This window comes from Meles meles, chromosome 2 (assembly GCF_922984935.1).
Source record: "Meles meles chromosome 2, mMelMel3.1 paternal haplotype, whole genome shotgun sequence".
In the NCBI taxonomy this organism is placed as follows: domain Eukaryota; kingdom Metazoa; phylum Chordata; class Mammalia; order Carnivora; family Mustelidae; genus Meles; species Meles meles.
The window spans coordinates 55,854,699-55,877,224 of NC_060067.1; the positions used below are offsets into that span (position 1 = coordinate 55,854,699).

At 38.7% G+C, this 22,526-nt stretch overlaps 1 protein-coding gene across 14 annotated transcripts in view; it reads left to right on the plus strand.

Moving 5' to 3' along the window:
• Positions 1-1,137: 1,137 nt before the first annotated feature.
• Positions 1,138-22,526, plus strand: part of LCORL (ligand dependent nuclear receptor corepressor like) — a 161,227-nt gene continuing 139,838 nt past the window's right edge. For 5 of the 14 annotated variants that reach the window (XR_006817489.1, XR_006817490.1, XM_045998459.1 and 2 more), the window contains exon 1: positions 1,138-2,004. Coding sequence is in view for 11 of the 14 variants with exons in the window: in XM_045998459.1 (XP_045854415.1) it covers positions 1,854-2,004 (151 nt within the window). In the remaining 3 variants the exon portion in view is untranslated. The remainder of the gene's footprint in view (positions 2,005-22,526) is intronic. The other 9 variants (XM_045998466.1, XM_045998464.1, XM_045998467.1 and 6 more) reach the window with 7 other exon arrangements.

A 22,526-nucleotide genomic window follows, 5' to 3' on the forward strand; every position in this document is an offset into this window, starting at 1 on the left:
AAACTCCCCATGAACAAGCAGATAAGCAGGATATACCATTTTTTGTTGTTTTAAGCCCCTCCAATTTTTAGATTTTTTTGTTAGTACACTATAACCTAGCCCATCCTACCTAATGCAGATACTGTAAAAGTGATCATAAAAACTATAAGGCTGATCAGCTTGGCAATTGAGTGGAATCTGTAACTGAAATCATCCACTGATAATTCCAAAAGCACTTTCACTAGTGATTGCACTTGCTTCTTCAATTGTAACATTCTGGAAAAGGTAACTGTGAAATTCAAATTTCATTCCTTTTTCTTTGTTAAAATGTAAAACCACATCTTCACTATTGAGAGGTAATGATGAACAATGAAATACTTTCTCATAGAAAAGTAAGTAAGCAAGCAAGCAAGCAGGCCAGTAAGGATAAGCCACAAAATAGGGAGGGTGGAACTGAATGTATAGGAGTTTCCGAGAAGAGTAAAGCATATTTTTGCATAAATTTCCAATAATACACAGTACTTCTCAGCAAACTTTGGGTGTCTTAGCTTTGGTTTGACCCCTGCACATATACAGAAAGCCACGCACTCTGGTGCCAAAGCAAAAAAATATATATCATTGGAGTTTATATTCAATCAATCAAAAGTTTTGGAAGGAAGGAAAGGGGGGGGGTGGAGAGCGAGAAAGAAGAGACTCTCTCTGAAGAAGCATTTTCTCTAGCATAGCGCAGAATTTATTCCGTAACACTGTAAAGTGCTAAATCCCGTGTCACCCACTGTACGAAGGTCATAAAGTGAGAGAAGCCAAGGTACAGAATCTCGATGAGTCGCTGACCTACAGTAGTTTACATTTTGCGGAGCATAACAGTTTCTCTTTTTGTAGTTCTCACCCAGACACACCCCATCCCTCCGTAAACAATTTTCAAGGAAAAGCCCCTCATCTTTTCCCTAATCCTTTGCAAATATTCTTGCCTTTGGCGATCTCTTCGTCCTGAAAACTGAAATCACTGTGGGATCTCTGAATATATGACAGTTATTTCCGATGCAGCCGAATGGCTGGCTTGATTTTTCCCGCGGTAGCGGAATGACAGTGACCACCCCCGCCCCTTTCCCTCCGCCAAAAGTTTCCAGAACTTAAAGCACAAAACGCCGCCTGAACCGTGAAGGGGCAGACAACTCCAGCGGTTTCCACCGCTCTTCTATCAAGGAACCCAGGGAAACTAAGACAACTGGGTCAGACTCGGCGACGCTGGCAGCGCAGTCCTGTGCTCAGCGAGTTAGAAGCTAAGCCCACAAGCTGCACGGCGCGAAGAAGTCAAGGACAGCCTGCAAGCCCACTGCGAGAGAACTGGTCAGCACCCATCTCTGCTGGACTACAAGGACCGGCATGCATTGCGTAGCGGCGGCAAGCTCCGCTCCGGGACCCCGGCGCAACGGAGCCTGGGAAGTGAAGTCTCCCGGCGGCAAGAGTCGCGTCGCCAAGTCAGAAGGGAGGCGTTGCTAGTCCGCTCCATTTGCACGCCGGTTTCTGGACGAGCTCCGAGCCTCTTGCTCCCGCTCAGGATTTTCGCGGGCGGCGGCAGGCGCAGTATGGCTTGCTTGAGTAAACTCCGTGGGGAGGAGGGAGATGGGAGTGGATGGGGAGGCGGGGTCAGCGGAAGCTGCAGGTTGCTTCCTTCTCCTCCTGCTCCCTCCCCGCCTCTCCCTGAGGGAGCGGTGGGAGGGGGAGGGAAGGGCAGAGAGAAGGTAGTGACACGTGTCAATCAACCCCCCCTCCGGGGGGCGCGCGCTCCGGGGCTCGCGCCGAGGGCTCGCGCCCCTGCCTCGTGCCTGCGCCGCTCGTATGTAAATGAGGGCGCGTGACGCGGGACGCAGATGGACAAGGGAAGAGAGAGAATGGCCGCTGCCGCCGCCGCTGCTGCCGCCGCCGCCGCCGCTCAGTGCCGGAGCCCTAGGTGCGCGGCGGAGAGGAGAGGATTCCGGCGGGAACTCGACTCTTGGCGCCACCGCCTCATGCACTGTGTAGGTAAGAGAGACACGGGCCGGGGCCCCTGCTCCGCGCGGCGACGGCTGCCGCAGCCCGAGGAGTTTGTGGCTGAGGGGGTTAGTTGAATCTCCCGTTCGGGTCAGTTCAATGGGGGAGCGCGATGGGAGCGGCGGCGGCGCGGCGGCTCCGGCGCTCGCCTTTTGTCTGGGGGCTTCTCGCCCGGCGCGGTTCGCGCTCCTTTCCCTCATCAGCTCTTGCGCTCCTCAGGAACTGTTAGTTCGGACCCGCTCGCCGAGCCCCCGAGGAAACCGCTCGCTCGCGCTCTCCCCGAAACTCCGCGGCGCCCCTCGCAGCCTGCCGTCCACCCTGTCGGGGGGCAGGCAGCGGCCCGGTGGGTCGGCCTCCGGGTGGAGGGGAGCCGGCGGGCAGGGCCGGCGGGAGGAAGGCGGGCTGGTCCGCGCCCCCACCGGGTGCACACACACCCCCTTCTCGCCGCCGGCTGCCGGGCCGGTCAATGCGGCCGAGTTCCCGGGAACTGGGACCGGGGCGACCCCCCCGGGCGCTCGCGGGGCGGGGGTCGCGGGTGGGCCGGCTGGGGGCGAGGGGCGGCGGGGGCGTCGCCCGAGGGGCGGGGGCACCCAACTCTGCCCTCTCGCGCTCGGCGGCGGCGGCGCTGTGTGTACCCCTTTAAGAAGGAGCTCCTCGAGCACTGACGGTTGGGATTTGAAGTTCTTCCTCCCTCTTTGGAAGTCTGGACGGATGGGGAGTGTTGCCATGGTGACGGCACCCTTTCCCCCACCCCACCTTACCCCCCCCCCCCTTTTTCCCCTTGCGGATGGCGGGACGGCTCTGGTCCTCTTGTACTGTCATGTGATGGACCCTTCCCTGCACATTCACGCACATTTCCCTCCCCACCTCCCATCCCCGTTCTCTTGCAATTCCGTCTTCCCTTTCGGTGGGGTCGGAATCGTTTTGCTACAAACTTCTGGGCTCGGGGCTGTCATTCTGCGGGTTGCTCGGGATGGCAGGAGATTGTGGGAACTCCCCACCGTGCCGCGGTCGCTTTTTTGTCTGAGTGAGACGTGTGCGAGGAGCTGTTACCCAGCAGGTTGGTTTAGTGGGCATAGAAGGGACTATGAGGGTTTTGGGATGGGGTGTGTTGTGCTTGTTTGTTTTGGAAGGAGGTACGGGTTGGAGAGTGGGAGAAGAGGTATAAACGAAGGTTGCATTGTTTTAAGGAGTGGATGGGTAGTGATAGCAGCTTGCTCGACTGGCGATTAAATCTTGGCATTTGGAGTTGAGGAGTAGTAACCTTAGAGCCTTAAGAAAACAACTCTCTTACCTTGTTTCCATCTGTTCTTGCGCCACCTTGCGCCCCTTCCCCGCCCCCCCCCCCAGATTTGTTTGGTTAGTACCTGAAGATCTTTGCTTTTCCCTAGTGAAAAGGAGACCGTGGTAGAATAAACTAGTGCAGCTTCAGCTTAGAAATGTGCCTGCAGAATACGGTGGATATGGGAAAATGTGCAAGAAGGAAGCTTGCTTCGACTAGGAGCATTTAAGTTCACTTTAAGCAATAAACTGTTTTACCCTTATAAAATATATTTTGGTCTTACTTTAGGAAACATTCTGGGAAATAGCTTTAGTTAAGTATTTATAAGTGATTTTAGTTCCTAGAAAAAGTTTAAAAAATTTTTAAAGACCCTCACGGTATTCTTTTATAAAAATGTTAAGCCAAGTGTTGCTAGTGCTTCCTAAATACAAAACGGACCCATTTTTATAATTGCTTATGTAAAGATCTCTTTCAGTGACAACCTGTTTAGAAATTGTTGAGTTCATTCGGTGAGAATAAGGCAGGATGACAGCATTGAAGCACTGGCTCAGGATAAAATTGTGTTAAGTTTGACCGAGGCACACAGTGATCTGTAGATGTTTTCTGTCAGTTTTTATGTTTTGGAATACTTTGGGGTTTTCTCTTTTCTTCTTGTTGGATACATTAAGTATGGCTCTGTATCACAAAAATATGTGTAGTTTTGAAAAATAGTCAAATTTTAAACACGACATTGGACTTGATGGAAAAGGGATTTATTTAGAATATCTTTCTGCCTTATCAACACAAGTAGAACTCAATTGAAAATTGAGTTGATGTGGTATGTGTAACATGCAATCTCTATATTATATTTTTAATGTAGTGTATAACTGTACTGTATTTGAAAAGAAATTTTTTCCTGGGCTCTAACTATATTTGAGAATTGTTTCCCATAGTCTCAGTCAAGAGACGTAGTAAAACCCATCTCATACTTTTTTTCATTATTTTTACATAAATAATAAAACTTTTAAAATAGGATATACACTTGTTGATTGTTTTTTTCAGTATCATATATGTGAAGCACTTCTTCATAGTGAGAATTAGGATTAAATATAGTTTGTGTAATTATTTTAAATTACCTTTTGCTATTAACGTGCTTATATTCAATACTTTGTAAATATTTTTACAAAAAAGCACAAATCTTTTTCCTTTTTGCATGTGTGAATATTTGTGTATATATCTGTATTGAATATATTCAGTGCTCTTATTGCTTGAAATAATTTTCATAAATTATACTTTCTATAATTTGGGAAAGAAAATTATCCCCTAATCTTATTTTTATGAGACAGAAATTGTAAGCAATGTCCTGGGGTCATACAGCGAATTACTATTGAGCCAGAAGTGAAGTTTTAAATCTCAATCCTTAGCCTAAGTTTTTAAAATAATCTGATTTTTTTAATAACTCATATAATATTCTAATTTCATAAGGGAAAAAGTTCATTTTAGTTGTCAGGACTATTGGAAGTCAGCTAAGATGCTTAACTCTTGATATGGAAAGCAATGTTTGCTTTTCTTTATTTGTGGAACTCATGTCTTTAGGTTAGATTTGTGACTACTCTGAGATTTATTCCTGGTTTTTCTTCTTTACAATTTAACTGAAAAGTTCTACGAACTCTTATGTCCTAATTAATAGCCCTACCTACAATGTTGTGCTTTTTATAATTTGATTATTTTTCTATAATCCTATACAATGCTATAATTTTGAGTATGCTCAGCAAACAAATGTTTGAGTGCTTATTGGATAAGTAATAGTAAATAAGTATCCTAGTATGCAGTATGACATTGAGTGATAATGGATAAAGTCTTGGGTCTTATGAAATATGTAATACAATTAGTATCTGATAAGTCATTAAATTTAAAACAAAGTCAAGCATAAAAGAAATGCATTAGCATATTTTTAAATATTACCAGGTCTCATATAGTCTATTAGGATATTCAGTCTGGGAGATAGGCGTAGTTCTTTGTTTTTCTACTTTTGGCTAACTTTTAATTTTGATAAAATTTCAAATTTATAAGAAAAGTTGGAAGACTAGTACAAGGAACTCCTATGTACCCTTACTCACATTCACCAGTTGTATTACATTATGCTGCATTTATCATTCTTGCCTTGTAGCTATTTTTTTCTGAACCATTTGAGAATAATTTAGTGACATCATAGCTCTACCCTTAAATTCTTCAGTGTATATTTCCTAAAACGAAGGATATTATCTTACATAACCACAGTGTAAATTATTAAAACCAGGGGATTTAAAAATGACATAATACTATTATCTATTTCATAATCCATGCTCAATTTTTATCTCGTTTATCTATAAGCTCCCCCTACCTTCCAGTCCTGGATCATGTATTGTATTTCCTAGTACTATCTGTTTTGTCTGTCTTGATCTGGAACACTTCCTCAGCCTTTCTTGTTTTTCTTGACCTTGACATTTTTTAAAAGTACAGGATGGTTATTTTGTGGAATGTTCCTAATATGAATTTGTCTGTTGCTTTCTCATGACTAGATTGCTTATACATATTTGGCAGGAATACCTCTCAAGAGATGTTCTCTCTTTATCAGTACATCATATCTTGAGGTTCATAATGTTGGTTTCTCCCAATGTTGGTGATGTTAGTTTTGAAAATTTGAGTAAGGTGGTATCTCCATATTTCTTCTTGAAAGTTATTATTTATCTTTTTACAATTAATAATGTAATTCATAGGGAAAATATTTTGAGGAACAGAATATTAACATAGTCTCACCAGTATTTCACCCACAAGTTCTAACATCCATTCATGATTTTCTAACTTTGTCATTCCTTCTATAATTAGTACTTGGTAGTCTGTCATAAAGCAATCTTACCTGTCTCCTGCATTATTTATTTATTTATCCAGTTATGTTTATCAACATGAACTGATAGATTTGGAGTTTATTTAATGGTTAAATCTATTACGATCATTACTTTGATTCCCCAGTTGTCTTGGTTTGGTCTTTGGGAGCCTCATCAACTGGTTCCAGTGTTTTTTGGCAAGTCACACCTCTCACCCTCATCTCTCAAATGACTTTTTGAGCACTTCCTTCCTGCCTAAACAAGATATTCCAGATTCATCTTGTACTTAACCTGTCCCAGTCCTGACATAAATCATTTCTCCAAAGAACCCTCCATTCTTTTTAGTGGAGAATAAATTTAGACACCAAAATCTGAACACTAGGTTTCAGGACTGTCTTTAAACCCTATTTTTTTCTGATACAGAAGCTAATACTCAGTGTAACTGATTTGCCTAAAGTTGCAACAGCAAAACAAAATGGCAAAGATTTGATTAGAATCATTCTTTAAACTCCAGTTTCTTTTGTACATACCCTTGTTGTCTAGTAGAAATATAATGGAAGCCAAATATTTAATTTAAAATTTTCTAGTAACCACATTTGAAAAGCACATTTTTAAGGTCAATATCCTCAAAATATTTTAACATTAATCCATACCAAATTATTAATGAGTTAGTTTACATTTTTTAATATAAAATTTTTGAAGTTAGGATTTTATACATCTAACACATCTTTATTTAAACTAGCCACATTTCAAGTGCTTAATAGCCACATGTGGCCAAGTGGCTACCTCATTGGACAACACAGTTTTATAGTATAATAGCTCCAGCCAACACTTGATACTGTGGTACCACTTATTTCAAATGTGTTAATAATAACCAAACCCACAACTTAATTTATCTTTCTCCAGATCTTTTATTTGTATAGAAAATACAGCAAACAAATAGGCTCTGGAGCTAGAGTACCTGTGTTTGAAGCGTAGTGTTAGCACTTACCAGTGTGGACAAGTTACTTAACCTCTCTGTACTTCAGTTTCTTATCTGTAAATTGGAGATAATGAAGTGGTTTGAGATTTAATTATGTTGATATATGTTAATATGTGTCTACCATATAAAATCATTCCATAAATATCAGGTATTATTATTAGTGATTTACACAGGTTATTAGCAGCTTTGAGCTTTATGTTTTTGTCAATAGATTTTTTATCTGGTGGGAATGCTGATATACTAATAAAAGGATCATGAGGCATATTAAAGGAAAAGATAGTGAGGGTTTGCATGATCTATATTCTAGGGTTATTTTGGAGTCACAGAGTCAGTTTTAGAATCACAGGATATCATTTAGCATAATACTGTCTTTTCATATATGGAGAGATCAAAAGAATGATGCGTTCCTACATTCTAAGGAATCTTTTGACTTTGGAGTACCTGAATACAGATATTAGTTTAAATTCATTTTAATAGTTTTTTTTTTTTTAAGATTTTATTTATTTATTTGAGAGAGAGAATGAGAAGGGGGAGGGACGGAGGGAAGCAGACTCCCTGCCAAGCAGGGAGCCTGATGTGAGACTAGATCCCTGAACTCCAGGATCATGACCTGAGCCGAAGACAGTCACTTAACCAACTGAGCCACCCAGGTGCCCAGTTTAAATTCATTTAAAAAATCTGTATCAGGGGCGCCTGGGTGGCTCAGTGGATTAAGCCGCTGCCTTCGGCTCAGGTCATGATCTCAGGGTCCTGGGATCGAGCCCCACATCGGGCTCTCTGCTCCGCAGGGAGCCTGCTTCCTCCTCTCTCTCTGCCTGCCTGTCTGTCTCCTTGTGATCTCTCTCTGTGTCAAATAAATAAATAAAATCTTTAAAAAAAAAAAAAAAAAATCTGTATCATACTAGATCATCTTGAAGCTACTATGTGTCAGTACCTTCTCTATTTTACTCTTCCTGTTAAACACATCACTGTCTTAGAGCTTTGCATGTTGCATGTGTTTGTAGAGTGGACTTTCTTCCAAAATACCTGTGCCATTTATAATAGCAGTATGGGTATTAGAGGCTAGTCTCTTCCTCTATTTTTAGCCTGTGAAGAAGTTATGGGAGCACTTCATGGAGCTGTGACTCTTTAAAGATAGGACAGTCCAGGTAAATAAAATTCTAGATAATCAACTTGACATCTCTTTCTTCTGGCTTCTTGCCTTCTGCTCTTTTGCCTGTCCACTAACTTTTGCTTCATCTGTTCATTATTGCCGTGTAACTTCCAGAAGAGTAAATCTCCTTAGAAATCTGAATTTGATGGGGACTGGTATGGATGGGTCCACCCCAAAACCTTGGCACTTGGCTGTACAACTATTTTTTCAAGCCACTTGCTGTTGTTTTACCAATTTAAAAAGGTGTAAATTATGGCACTAATTACATGCACAAGGCAGACGGGATCTATGATGATAATGAATAGTTGGGTGGTTAAGATGTGTATCCACATTTGTCTTTACATTAGTGATATCAGTGGATTTCGCGTGTAAAATTTGAAATTCTGTGTACTCCTGGATTATTTTATACTTGGAAAATTAAAATTCTGCCATCCTTAGAACCAAGCAGTGTATGAAACTTGTGTTTTTGCAGATGTTAGATATAGACTACAAGCTGGTCTAAACATATCATAGCCTCCTTTCTGCATGGTGCTGTCTCTTCATGTCCATGCTGTTTCCTTTGGCTGGCTATCTGTGTGCATCCCTCTCTACTTGGCTGTGCACCCTGATATGTTGTTATTATATGTCCTCCATATTCCCCTGACTTGTCTGACTTTCAGCTCTGGTCTTTAATTCTACCACAATGCAGTCCTGGGAGGAGCAACAAAGGCATGTAGATTTTTGGATATGTAATTTTTTTTTTCTTTATTAGTAAATCCAGGCTTTCAATTATAATATTCTCCATTTTTTTTGTGTGTGGATTTCCTGTCTTTTTCTTTTTTCAATAGTATTCCTTCATTCATACATGTATATATATCTCTAGCTTTCATGTGTGATAACAATTGGTTAGAGCACTAAATTCATACATTCAAAATTTGGAGGACCCATTTAACTTCATTAGACTCCATACTTGGGGCTGAATCTATCATTAAGCAATTCTTTCAGAAGGTTTTACTCACCACAGAAAGTAAAAGAATTTGAAACTTAATGAAGAAATAAAAAGTAAAAGAATTTGAAACTTAATGAAGAATCACTTTTCTATATCTCATTTTGTACAGTTTTCTAATGGTCGAAAACAAACCTAACATGCTTATTTCAGTCACTTGTTGTTTTTCTTTTTTCTGTATTTTTATTTGTTGCCAAGTTATTATTACTTTCTTTATGGTTTCTCACAGATTCAGTTTTTATAATGAAGTAAGCACGTTGGGCAGACAGATAAGATTTTAGTTTATATCTGTGTGCATTGCTGGTTTTATTGTCTTTCAGTCTAGCTTATAATCTATATTAAATCATTATTTGGAATACCTGCTTTGGTTTTGTAGTTTACAAAGCAGCATCTTCCATTTGTCTTTCTTCATAAAAGTAAAACCTCATAATCATATTCAGTAGTTGATCATAGTTTACCAGACTGCTTTTTCCCCATTTGTTTGTCTAGCTTCTTCTTTACAACCCGTATTTTCATCTGCTTTTAAATTCTCTTTTGTACACATTGCCCCAAATTCCCACCTGTCTTTTTAGTTGTATCTTCTACCCTGCATCCTCAGTCACTTTTAAAAATCAATTGCAACCTAGAGTCTTTTCTAAGGTATTTATTGAAAAACAAATTTTGAGACCTTTCTTCATTCAAATTGGCCAGTTCTTTTTACTCTGTATCATGCCATAAGAAATCTTATCATTCCTTGGGCAGAAGAAGGGGACCCTCAAAATAATCCATTGACCTTTTACGCTAAAAAGTAAGGTAGTTGGCTCTAAGTAGGAAAACCAGAAGACAGTAGTATCACCAAATCTAAGGAGAGGAGTGTTACAAGAAAGGATTGTTATATATTATTGAGATGTTAAGTACTTTCTAACAGGAAAGTATACATTGTTTTTGATACCATTTAGGTTCTAGGTGACATAACTGGTAATTTCAGCAGTGTGGTGGGGAGGGAAGCCATATTGTAATAAGCTAGAAAATAATTAAGATGTGTATAAGAGGAGATAACATTTGTAGTAGACTACTCATTTGAGAAGCTACATTTGAAGAAAGACAGATAAATGAAGCAGTAATTGGATGAACCTGGGGTCTAGGGATATTTAGGTGGGAGATAACCATTATGATGGGGAATGCTTTTTTGAATCAGTAATAATTGATGATTACTTTGTATATTATTTAATTTGACACTTGAACGTAACAAGATATTGAGACATATAAATAGAATGGGCTTGGTTTGACTCACTGAATGTGAACTATAAAAGTATCTCTTGGGACGTCTGGGTGACTCAGTTGGTTAAGCATACTTCTGCTTTTGGCTCAGGTCATGATCCCAGGGTCCTGGGATTGAGTCCCACATTGGGCTCCTTGCTCGGCGGGGAGCCTGCTTCTCGAACCCCTCCCTCTGCCTGCTACTCCCCCTGCTTGTGCACACACACACACTCTCTCTCTCTCTCTCTCTCTCTCTCTGGTGTGTGTATGTATCAAATAAATAAATAAAATCTTTTAAAAAAATAAAAATCTTTTTTTCTTCAAAAAATATTTTCCTAATTAAGTTCATCACTAAAATACATACGGAATTAGTGTGTTACACAATTTAAAGGGATGATTTTTTTCTCCAGTTAATTTATTTTTGTCAGTTAATCATCAAATATCATGAGTCCTGCTGTGTGTGCCAGTTAATGGGGTGTAATTCTATGTTTCTTCCTTACTGGGTTCTGAACTGAAAATAGACTTAGGAATCAGAGATTAAAATATTAATTTTTTATTTTTAAATGGTAGGTTGTATGGAAGAACTTGGCTTGGAATTGAGGCCAAATCTCAGATTTTTTTTACTCCCTATCCCCCTTAATTGAATTTACCAACTTATCAAAGATAGAGCAGCCAGCAGGAAGCTTTGTGCCTGATAGAGCTTGGTGAATTTACCATGTGATTTGCTTATTGGTAGGTATGACCATCTAGGCAGAGTGAGACGTAGGCTTGGCCATGCATGAAAATGACCTTTAAACATTAATTCATCCCACTAGGAACAACTATCAGGATGTTGCCAATATTAGTCATTCCTCTTTCCTTTGGGAGGACTGAATAAAGGGTAGAGAAAAGGGCAGAAGCCTCTTTCAAAATACTTCCCTTAAGAATGTGAAAATTGTTGGGAGAGGTGGGGACTGTGGGTGGGTAAAAAGCTTATTGTATATACTAGGAATAAGGCTTAGACTTTGCTTTTATTAAAGCACTCACAGTTATCAGGGATGCTAAGTATTAAAGTTTGTATAATATAATGGAAAGAGAGAAGTGGAAACAATTTTGATTCGAAGTGATGAGGCTTCCAAAGATTGAGTGAAAGCAGGAGTTGGCAAACTTTTTTTTTTTTTAATATTCCTTATGCTGTACTTTTTATCTCCTGACTTACTATCTTATAACTAGAAGTTTATATTTCTTAATCCCCTTTATCTATTTTGCCCATTCTTGCACCCACCTCCCCTCTGGCAATAACCAGTTCCCTGTATTGAAGGGTCTGGGGTTTTTTGTTGTTGTTGTTTGTTTGTTTTGTTTTTTAGATACCTCATATAAGTGAAATCATGTGGTACTTGTCTTCCTCTGTCTGACTTATTTCATCTAGTGTAATACCCTCTAGCTCATCACTGTTGCTGCAAATGGCAAGATCTCATTTTTGTTTTATGACAGAGTAATATTCTTGTGTGTGTGTGTGTGTGTGTGTGTGTGTGTGTATCACATCTTCATCCATCCATCAATGGATATATTGAATGGCTGTTGTAAATAATGCTGCAATAAACATATGGGTGCATATATCTTTTTGAATTAGTGTTTTTGTTTTCTTTGGGTAAATACCCAGTAGTGGAATTATTGGATCATATGGTTTTTCTGTTTTTAGTTTTCTGAGGAACCTCCATATTGTTTTCCACAGTGGCTGGACCTTGTTACATTTCCACCAGTAGTGCATAAGCATTCCCTTACTCCACATCCTCTCTAGCACTTGTTATTTCTTGTCATTTTGATATTAGCCATTCTGACCGGTGCAAGGTAATATCTTATTGTGGTTTGATTTGCATTCCCCTGATGATTAGTGATGTTAAACATATTTTCTTGTGTCTGTTGGCCATATGTATGTCTTCTTTGGAAAAATGTTTATTCGGCCCATTTTTTTAATTGGATTTTTTTTTTAGTGTTGAGTTGTATATGTTCTTTATATATTTTGGATTTTAACCCTTTATCAGATATATCATTTGCAAATATCTTCTTCCATTCAGTAGGTTGGCTTTTTGTTTTGTTGATGAGGTTTTCTGTGCTGTACAAAAGCTTTTTTGTAAAGTGCTGGGTAGTAAATTTGGTCTCTGTTGCAGCTATTCAACTTTACTGTTAAAGTGCAAAAACAGTGTATAAATGAATGGCCATGGCTGTATTCCAGTAAAAAATTATTTACAGAAAGAAGCAGATGTGGCCTACAGATCATAGTTCGCTTATCCCTACGTTAAGTGACCTAGTGGGAGAGTAGGTCGGAGGCAACAGGCAGAAGGATAGTGTAAGCAAAAGTATAGAAGTCTAAATAATGATATATTCTGAAAATATTCAGCATTCTAGTGTCATTGGAGTATAAGGTGGAAGTAGGGAGGAGGACTGGAAGTATAAATTACGTCCTCTATAAGGAAGAAATTATGAGTCTTAAAGTTTTTGTTTTTTTTTTTAAATGGGTAATAAGCACAATCAGATAAGTTGGCTTATGTTCATTTTGAACATCTGCTGTTGGTTCAGGTTTGAGGGTTTGTTTTTTTTTTTTTTTTTGTCTGTAATAGTTTTAAGAAGCTCAAATTGAAGCAGCCCTTTTAAATCAAACTTGGGAAAATGAGCAATCTCCACATCAGTATATTAATGAAGATGTTGGATTGCTGAAGTACTTGCAAATGGCATCCTTCTTTTCTGCCTGGGCTCTGAACAACTTGAAAAATAAGGAAAAAGTTGGGAGCCAAAAAATCACTTCTCCTACTGATCAGACCAGGTTAGAGGAACAGTTTGGTGGGAGAGTCACATGATCTGCCCCTGGCCAACTTATCCACCGAATCCTAGGCATACTAGGGAAGCAGAGCAAAATATGAGTTCTCTGCAGGTATGTTTTTCCCACTAGCTTACTCCCAAGGGGAAAGGAAGCAGAACTGAGCTCTGTCTACTCAGTTGTTCTTTACAAAATCACCAATCAGATCCTGCAGTTGGTTCACTTCCCTAGGGGTGAAGAGACGCTCATATTGTGCTTGTGAAGCATCTTTCCTCATAGAAATGAGGAGCAAGGAAAAGTTGTTATTCCTCACCATCCAGGCTACTTTTTTGCAGAGTTGTATCTGTAGATAAGTTCAACTGTTATTTTACTGAAAAGTCAAACTTACATATTCTGGATATTTAAAAACATATTTAATTCTAGTGTCTGAAATAACCATATTTCTTAAACTCTTCTTTAATGAACTAGATTTTCTACAGACCTGTGTAAAATAATTGAATAAAATCCATGTTTGGTGAGAAAAGAAAGATAATACTAACTTCTTTATCAAGTGACTTTTTAAATTTAGAAGGAATAGAGCACTATTTTTTTAAGTGAGAAAAGCAGGTAATTTGATAAATAGATTATGCTTTTAATCAGCTCTGATTATGGGTGCTTATGCAGTTTATTCACTGGTATCTCTTTCTTTAAAATGTTATCAATTCTTCCTTATCCTCTTTCTCTTCTCTTTCTGAACAAGTCAGTACGAAAATCATCAGGTGGAACAAACCAAGTGTAAGTATCTACACTGAATGGTGTATATGGGGGAGAGAACCACCTCTTCTTGGAGGAGTGGAATGTCAGAGCCTGACAGGGATAAGGAGGGTCCCCATGTGGGTTGATGGAGTTTCAAGAGGTGAAGAGTATTCTGCCTATAAGGGCATGCTGGTGCAAATTGTCAGAGTCCCAACAGGGTATCTGTGAAGGATAGTAGACTTGGTATGAGGGAGGATTGGTTGTTCCTAGTAAGGAGTATCCAGACCTGAACAGGGTAGGAAGATAAAGAGGGCATCTGCTTGGAGAAAGGGTAGGAAAGAAAAGCATCCATGTAGGGGGTAACCTGGTTTGGATGTATTGAGGCTCAGTTGGATGAGGAGGAAGTTGATGCATGGAAACATCCCAGTGTAAGATGTCAGAGTCTGAGGGTGGGAGAGGAAGGCATCCCATGGAGGGTCAGCTCAGCATAGGTAGGATGTTAGAGCCTGAGCAGCAGGAGGAGGATATTCTTGTAGGAGGGGTGCCAGGCATGAGAAATAGGGGCCTGAACAAAGTGAGTAAGTTGTATACATGAGGGAGGTGTGGGCGTATTAGTGCAGAGAAGGGTGAGGAAAGTATCCCTGTAGGGAAGGGGAGGTAGCCACATATCGGTTACATACAGGGAGACTGGTCAAAAAAATAAATATTAAAGGTAATGGGAGCCAGGCCTCTCACTGTTGAGAGGGGAGTTTAAAATGTGGAATTGGAGAAAACTAGAATGCTGTCTGTAGTGTTGGACTGGAAATGAGATATTGGTGTGAATTCATGGTTTTCATTATGTATAGATTAGAAATATAGAAGTTAATGTGTGTGTATGTATACACACTTATGCCCTATACTGTTCACTGAGGAGGGGCCTGGTAGCAGTGACAGTCCAGTAACATTGTACATAATGTGTCATTGTTAATTTCCTGATTGTAATAGTTGTATTCCTAAAAGAATGCTTTTGTAGGAATTACTTCTTAAAAGGATTCAAGGGTGGAGGAGCATGATGTAGGCCATTTACTCTCAAATAGTTGACAAAATGAAAAAATGTATCATACTTAAAACATTTTCTATAAACTTAAAATTGTTACAGGAGCACCTACGTGGCTCAGTCAGTTAAGCATCTGACTTTTCCATCGCTTTTCAACTTTTCCAAAGAATGGTGAATGAGCAAATAGAAGGGTTCTGGAATCAAGCCCTCCATCAGGCTCCCCGTTCAGTGGGGAGTCTGCTTATACCTTTGCCTCTCCCTCTGTTCTCTCTTTCTCTCTCTCTCTCTCAAATAAATAAACAAAATTTTTAAAATAAATACATATGTTATAAAGTAAAAGTATTTAAAAGCAACTTTGAGTCAAAATATTACATTCTCTTGAATTAATCACTTTTAGCCCTTAAAACCACACAGTGGTATATAAATTGTAGGTTTTCAACACTGAGAATTGCCTTTTGAAATAATGATAGCTAATATCTTTGAGTGCTTACCATGTATTGTACACTATGTGGATGTGTATTAATCACATTCAGTTTTCATATGTGAAATAATACAATTTTTGTTTTCATTTTACCGATTAGAAAACTGAGGCTTAGAGAAGGTGCCCAAGACTTTCCATAGAGGAAATATGAAGGTAGAATTCACATCCAGGTCTTTACTACTCTCTTGGTCAAACCTGGTTAAAAAATTAACAAGTCTGATCCTTCCTAATCAGATAGTTCTGTCTAAAGCTTTAGTAAAATAGTGCTGTGCTGTTTCATTTCACAACCCTGAGTTTGAAGAGTAGGTAAAAGTATTTTAGATTTAGACCACCTCAGTGCTCGGTTCTTGGTAAGAAATAAGAGAGAATAGGGTCTTCTGTTATTTAAAAATGCATATCTGAGTTAAGAGTTCTATTTAGGTAGATTAATCAGAAATGATATACCCAGATTTCTTTCTTGGTCACTATCGGCAATAGTGCGTAGTAAGAGCATGGCATTAGTGGGGCAAGGATTTTTACCAGCACAGATTGTCAGTGTTTTTAGTCTAGATATAAAGTTGTTCTCTATCCCAATTCCAAGAATGATGGCCATCTTCTTTCCATCTCTTCTGAATTTTTCCAAAGAATGGTAAATGATCAAATAGAGGGTAGCTAATGACAATTTATTATTTCAATTTAACTCCCCATTTCTTCTATTACCTGATACCCATCTAGAGTCTAGGAAAATAGTGCCTGGTAAAAAAAAAATTTTTTTTTAACACACTAGCATCAATGATCAGCCTAATCATAACCTGTTCTTTTCTCCTTTGCCTTATTATTTGACCTTTTAATATTTCTATTCTGGCTTCAGTATAACTTATAAATGGGTTAGAATATCCCTATGAGTATACATTAGCTTACTTATCTAACTGATCCTACTACATTGTCTTTTTTTTTTTTTAAGATTTATTTATTTATTTATTTGACAGAGAGATCACAAGTAGAGAGGAGGAAACAGGCCCCCTGCTGAGCAGAGAGCCCATGCGGGGCCCAGAACCCCGGGATCATGACCCGAGCTGAAGGCAGAGGCTTTAACCCACTGAGCCACCCAGGTGCTCCTACGTTATCTTCTTAATCTTCACTCTTCTCATCAGTCTGAACCCACAGATCCTTTCATCCTTGCTACAGAGATTTTGCTGAACCTCTCATTCTTTAGACCCATTCCAAAATTGCCCCTTTATTTTATATCAGAAATAATAGGATTTTCAGTGTTGAAGGAAGCATGGTCATCTGCTCTGATTTGTTGTGCATCTCTTCCTCATAATTTTTTTTCACTAAGTATTTACAGGGTCAGGCATTGTGTTAGGGAACTCAGATGCATTAGATTATTTTCATGAAGCACAGTCTTATAGATTACACAAGGTTTTCTTAACTATAATAAGTGCTGTAATAGAAGCATATAGAGTTATGATACAAAGGAGGATAGTGATCAGGTTTCCTTGTATGGGTCCAGGAATGCTCATAGGATGATTGTGGGATATGGAAAAGAGAGAAGATAAGTCACAAAGAAACTTTTAAGTGGAATATAATAGTAATTATTGTTATTTTTAACTATTTTACTTTGGATTAGGCATTAAATGCTTACACTCGTGTTCATTTGATTTTCACAATAGTTATATAAGTAGGAACTGTTTTTATCATCCCCATTAAATAACTCATAGGTAGTGGAAAACCATTGATGGTTTTGTTTTTTTTTTTTTAAGATTTTATTTATTTATTTGACAGAGATCACAATTAGGCAGAGAGGCAGTGGGGGCGGCGGGGTGGGGGGAGAAGCAGGCTCCCTGCTGAGCAGAGAGCCCGATGGATGCGGGACTCGATCCCAGGACCCTGAGATCATGACCTGAGCTGAAGGCAGAGGCTTAACCCACTGAGCCACTCAGCCCCCCACTCCCACCCCCTGCACATTGGGATTTTAAGCACAGGAGTGACATAGTTCCGTTTGTGATTTTAAAACATTATTCTGCCAGTAGAGTAATAGGGGAATATGACACGTGCATCAACCAGGAGAGTGTCAAGATAGCCCAACCAAGAAATTATGAGGATCTGAAATAAGAGTAGTAGTAATGGAAAAGAAAGAAAAACTCAAAAGATATGATGCATTAGAATTAACAGATTTTAGATATTGACGAACTATGGGCACACAGAAAAAGGGGGAAGAATAGAGAAAATTATTTTTAGGCTTCTTTTAGAAGGCCTAGTTGGATTGTGAGACAGTTATCCAGAATAGGATATAGAACAGCATATTTTTCATATTTCATAGTTCAAACGTTCCTACTTCTGCTGCAGGAATGATGTGGTGCCTGTGTATTCGTGTTTTCTTAACGTTTGAAGGCTGAGGGGTGACTTTAGACCTTGATTGTTATTATGTGTGTGGTATTTTGTTTTTTCCCTCCCAGATTTGATTCCTCATTATCTGTCAGGAAAATTTAGCCTAGATAGACTGAGCAATTTTATGTTGTAATTGTATGTTGTTTGTTAATAATTTTATAATAAACATAAGTAATTTGGAAAGACTATCTCCGATCAGTTTTCCCTAATTTTGTCTAAGTCGCTAGAGAGTAACATGGTTCACTATAGGTTTTAGACCCCCATGGCTTTGACATACAGTGATTCCATCTTTTAAACAAAATCCCAAACACTTCCTTTACCTTCATTTTGTCTATGTCCTCCCAGTTACTAACCTATCTCATTTTTTATTTACTTGAGCTTTCTTCACTTACTTGTATGTCTTTCAGATATCCTAAATATAGCATATCTAAAACTAGACCTTTCTTTTCAAGATGTATTTATGAGGGCAAGAGAGAAAGAGAAAGAGAGAGCTCGAGCAAACATGCAAAAAGCAGAGGGAGAGGGAGAGAGAACCTTAAGCAGACTCCCTGCCTAGCGCAGTTTCCAGTGCAGGGCTGGATCCTACAACCCTGAGATCATGATCTAAGCCAAAATCAACAGTCAGACACTCAACAGATTAAGCCATCCAGGCGCCCATAAAACTGAGCTCTTGATCTCCCTCTGTTTTTGTTTTTTTCTCCAAAAATTATTATTGTATCCGTGAGAGTTGTAAGGTGGCAGAAACCATGGGAGTACAAAAATTGGCTTGAGGGCCAAATTGCGAATAGTTTTTTTTTTTTTTTTTAATAATTGTTCTAAAGAATTAGCCCTTATTCTGATATTTGAGATTCAACTGACATTATTTTTGGAAGGTCATTATTTTCCACATTCCATTCAATGAATATACTGTTACAGTTCTCTGTTTTAGACCAACCCTATGCAAACCATGAATACTCTTTGGAGAAACCAAAAGTAGCCTTCCCAGGAGAATATTTGAAAATTTGGGCATAGTATTTTATAAAAATCATTCTGGGAAATTTTAAGTATGTACAAAAGTAGAAGAGAGCATAATGAATTTCCATATTCCTGTGATCTAGCTTTAACAATATTACAAATTCTGGCCCAATTTTTAATATTGCAGACTCCACATTGAATGCAGAGCCCTACATGGAGCTTGTTCCTATGACCGTGAGATCACAACCCGAGCTGAAAGAAGAGTTGGATGCTTAACCAACTGTGCCACCCAGGCGCCCCTAATATTAAAATTTTTAATTAGAACAAAGCATTTTATACATTGGTTACCTGAATGCTGTAATCCATTTTTTTTTTAATTTTATTTATTTGAAAGTGAGAGAGAGAGAGAAAATGAGGTGGCGGGGGAGAGGGAGAAGCAGACTCCCACTGGAGCAGGGAGCCCTATATGGGGCTTGATTCCAGGACCCTGGGATCATGACCTGAGCTGAAGGCAGATGCTTAAAGAACAGAGCCATCCAGGTGCCACCATTTCTTATTCTAATATGAATAAACCGGGATTACACTTTTTGTTGCAAGTAATTGTGGATTTGTGTAAGATTTGTGGAAAATACGATGTATATAACATCTTACTTGCTTTTAGTCTTAATATTAAACTATTTTTGGTTGTATATGCTTTAGTTATGAGCCAAAAAAAAAAATTGAGTTTAGAACCTAGAAGCTAACTTTTTCTCTTTTTCTCTGTTTTTCTTTCTCTCTCTCATACCTTTTCTCTCTTACCATTTTTCTCTTGCTAAATTGTTTTCACGTTAGTGTTAATAATATATGTCAGTACTTGTGATAATTTGGTACTTATGTCTTGAGTGTTAAAAGAACCACAGCAAATTAATTTATGGCATAGAAAATCTGGACTTTATGAGATATAGATGAGATATAGATGGAGATAAAGATGAGATATAGATATATAGAGATACTCGCCTTTGTGTGTAATTTGTCGTTAGTAGTAATAATTGTGATGATTACAGGAGACTTTAAAAAATGTGTTTTTAGTTTAATTTTAATGAACAGGATGTCCTGTTGCTATTTGTGTGTGTAAGTTACAATTTTATAAAAGATACTAAATGGAATTTTTGTAGTAAATTGTAAATTTAGAGTACCTTTTATTCTAGGTGTCAGTTAACTGTGCTGTACAAATTGTTACATACTGTTTTTCAAATCAGTGATTTTTTTTTTCCTTCTTCCTTTCTGCGTAGTGGACCTCTCTGTGATATTTGTTGACAGTCTCTTTCTTCTTGATGTCTTTTTTGTTCTTTTTTTATTTTTTAAAGTTTCACATCTTCTTTCTGTGCATAATTTTCCTAAACTCAAATGTGATCACATGATTCTCTGTGTAAAAAGCTTCATTGGTTTCCTACCAACCTTAGGATAAAGTCTAAATTCATAACACGGCTTAGGGAAGTCCAGCGTAACCTGCTGCCTCTATACCACCTCACCCTTTTTGTCATTGTACCTTGGGCACTACCATCAATCAGCTGCATTAGTAGCTCAGTAATAGTAGTATAGAAATAATGCCAGCTAACATTTATTGAACACCTATTAATACTTGTACCAGGTATGTGCTTTATATGTATTCTATCCCTTAATCCTTGTAATAACTTTGAGTATAGGTATTGTAGTTAGCATTTTACAGAGGAATCACACTGAACTCTTTTGGGGTTCTCAGACACTGCACCTCTGGGCTTTTGCATATTTATTTTCTCCTTTTGGATTACCAATAGCTGCTATTCACTGCTTTTTACAAACTTTTTAAAAAGTATGGGGCGCCTGGGTGGCTCAGTGGTTTAGGCCACTGCCTTCGGCTCAGGTCATGATCTCAGGGTCCTGGGATCGAGTCCCGCATCGGGCTCTCTGCTCGGCAGGGAGCCTGCTTCCCTCTCACTCTCTCTGCTTGCCTCTCTGCCTACTTGTGATCTCTCTCTGTCAAATAAATAAACAAAATCTTTAAAAAAAAAAAAAGTATAACTGCAGGGGCACTGGGTGGCTTGGTGGGTTAGGGCCTCTGCCTTCAGCTCAGGTCATGATCTTGGGGTCCTAGGATTGAGCCCCGTGTCCTGCTCTCTGCTTAGCGGGGATCCTGCTTCCTCCTCTCTCTCTGCCTGCCTCTCTGCCTACTTGTGATCTCTGTCTGTCAAATAAATAAATAAAATCTTTTAAAAAAAGTATAACTGCATAGAGAAAAGTATATGTACTTTAAGCTTTAGTGAACAAACTGAACATATTCGTGCATCCACCACCAGATCAAGAAATAGAACCCCTCCCCAAGAAGTCCCCTCATATCTTCTCCCTATCACTAATCTCACCTCCCTTCTCAAATGTCGATAATTTTCTGACAACACTATGGATTATTTTTGGCTGTTATGGGAAACTGTGTAAATGGAATTGTATAGGATTTATTTTTCTTGTGTGTAGCTTCTTAAACTCAACATTCTATCTGTAAGATTCATTCATGTAGTTGCCTTCAGATACAGTTCATTCCTTTTCATTGCTCTGTAATATCTTGATACATAAATATGTATGTATGTATCACCTTTTCTCATTTTGAAGGATAATTTAGTTATTTCCACTTTACATTATTGCCAAACATACAGTTAACATTCTTATAATTATACGTTTTTTAAAAAAGATTTTACTTATTTAATTGAGGGACAGTGATAGAGCATGAGCAGGATGGAGGGACAGAAGGTGAGGGAGAAGCAGACTCCCCGCTGAGCAGGGAGCCTGGTGCAGGGCTCAATCCCAGGACCCCAGGATTATGACCTGAGCCAAAGGCAATCTATCAACCAACTGAGCCACCTAAGTGTTCCACATTATACATTTTTAATTTTGGTTCAACTCCTGGATTATTTTTCTACCACATTTTAGCTGACTAGATTTCACTTTCCCTAAGAAGCCTTTCTTAGCCTCTCCAAGCTTGGATTTGGTACCCTTTTCTGTGCACCAATATCACTCTCACCTTCCTCTATCATAAACATTTATATGTGTTCCACCATATTCAAAGTATTTATCTGTGTGCACTCAAAGTGTGTGTGTGTTGTATGCAAAAGAAAAACCATGTTTTCTCTTTCCCTTTTTGACACTTACTGAGTACTTAAATAATAGTTGAGTGAATGAGTTTTTTCAGTATATTCATCCTTCCATTACTAAAAAAAATAAATATAACTCTAATGGAAATTGAATAATATAGTTAATACTTTCTGCCATTTATTCTCTTTAGATATGTAGTTACTTTAAAATAATAAACGTATGTTAAAATTTGTAATTTGTCAGGCATCGGTGTTGTCCCTTTTGTACTTTTTTTCTACCATACAGCTATTCGTATAAAGTATTTTTGGAAATTTTTTTTTTTTTTACCACTCATTGCATATTTAATAACCCCATTTGTAGCAAGTGATGTTATTTGTCCTTTGAGAGTGGTCTTGAGTTTTGTAAATAGCCAGAAGACATTGGAGCCCAGATAAGACTTTTATGAATGATAACCTGGATCAAAAGTGAGTTAAGATTTCAAGGAATATAATATTGACTCTTTTCTCTTGTCTTCTTCCCCTTATGGGCTTAAAAACCTATTTCTTTTTACA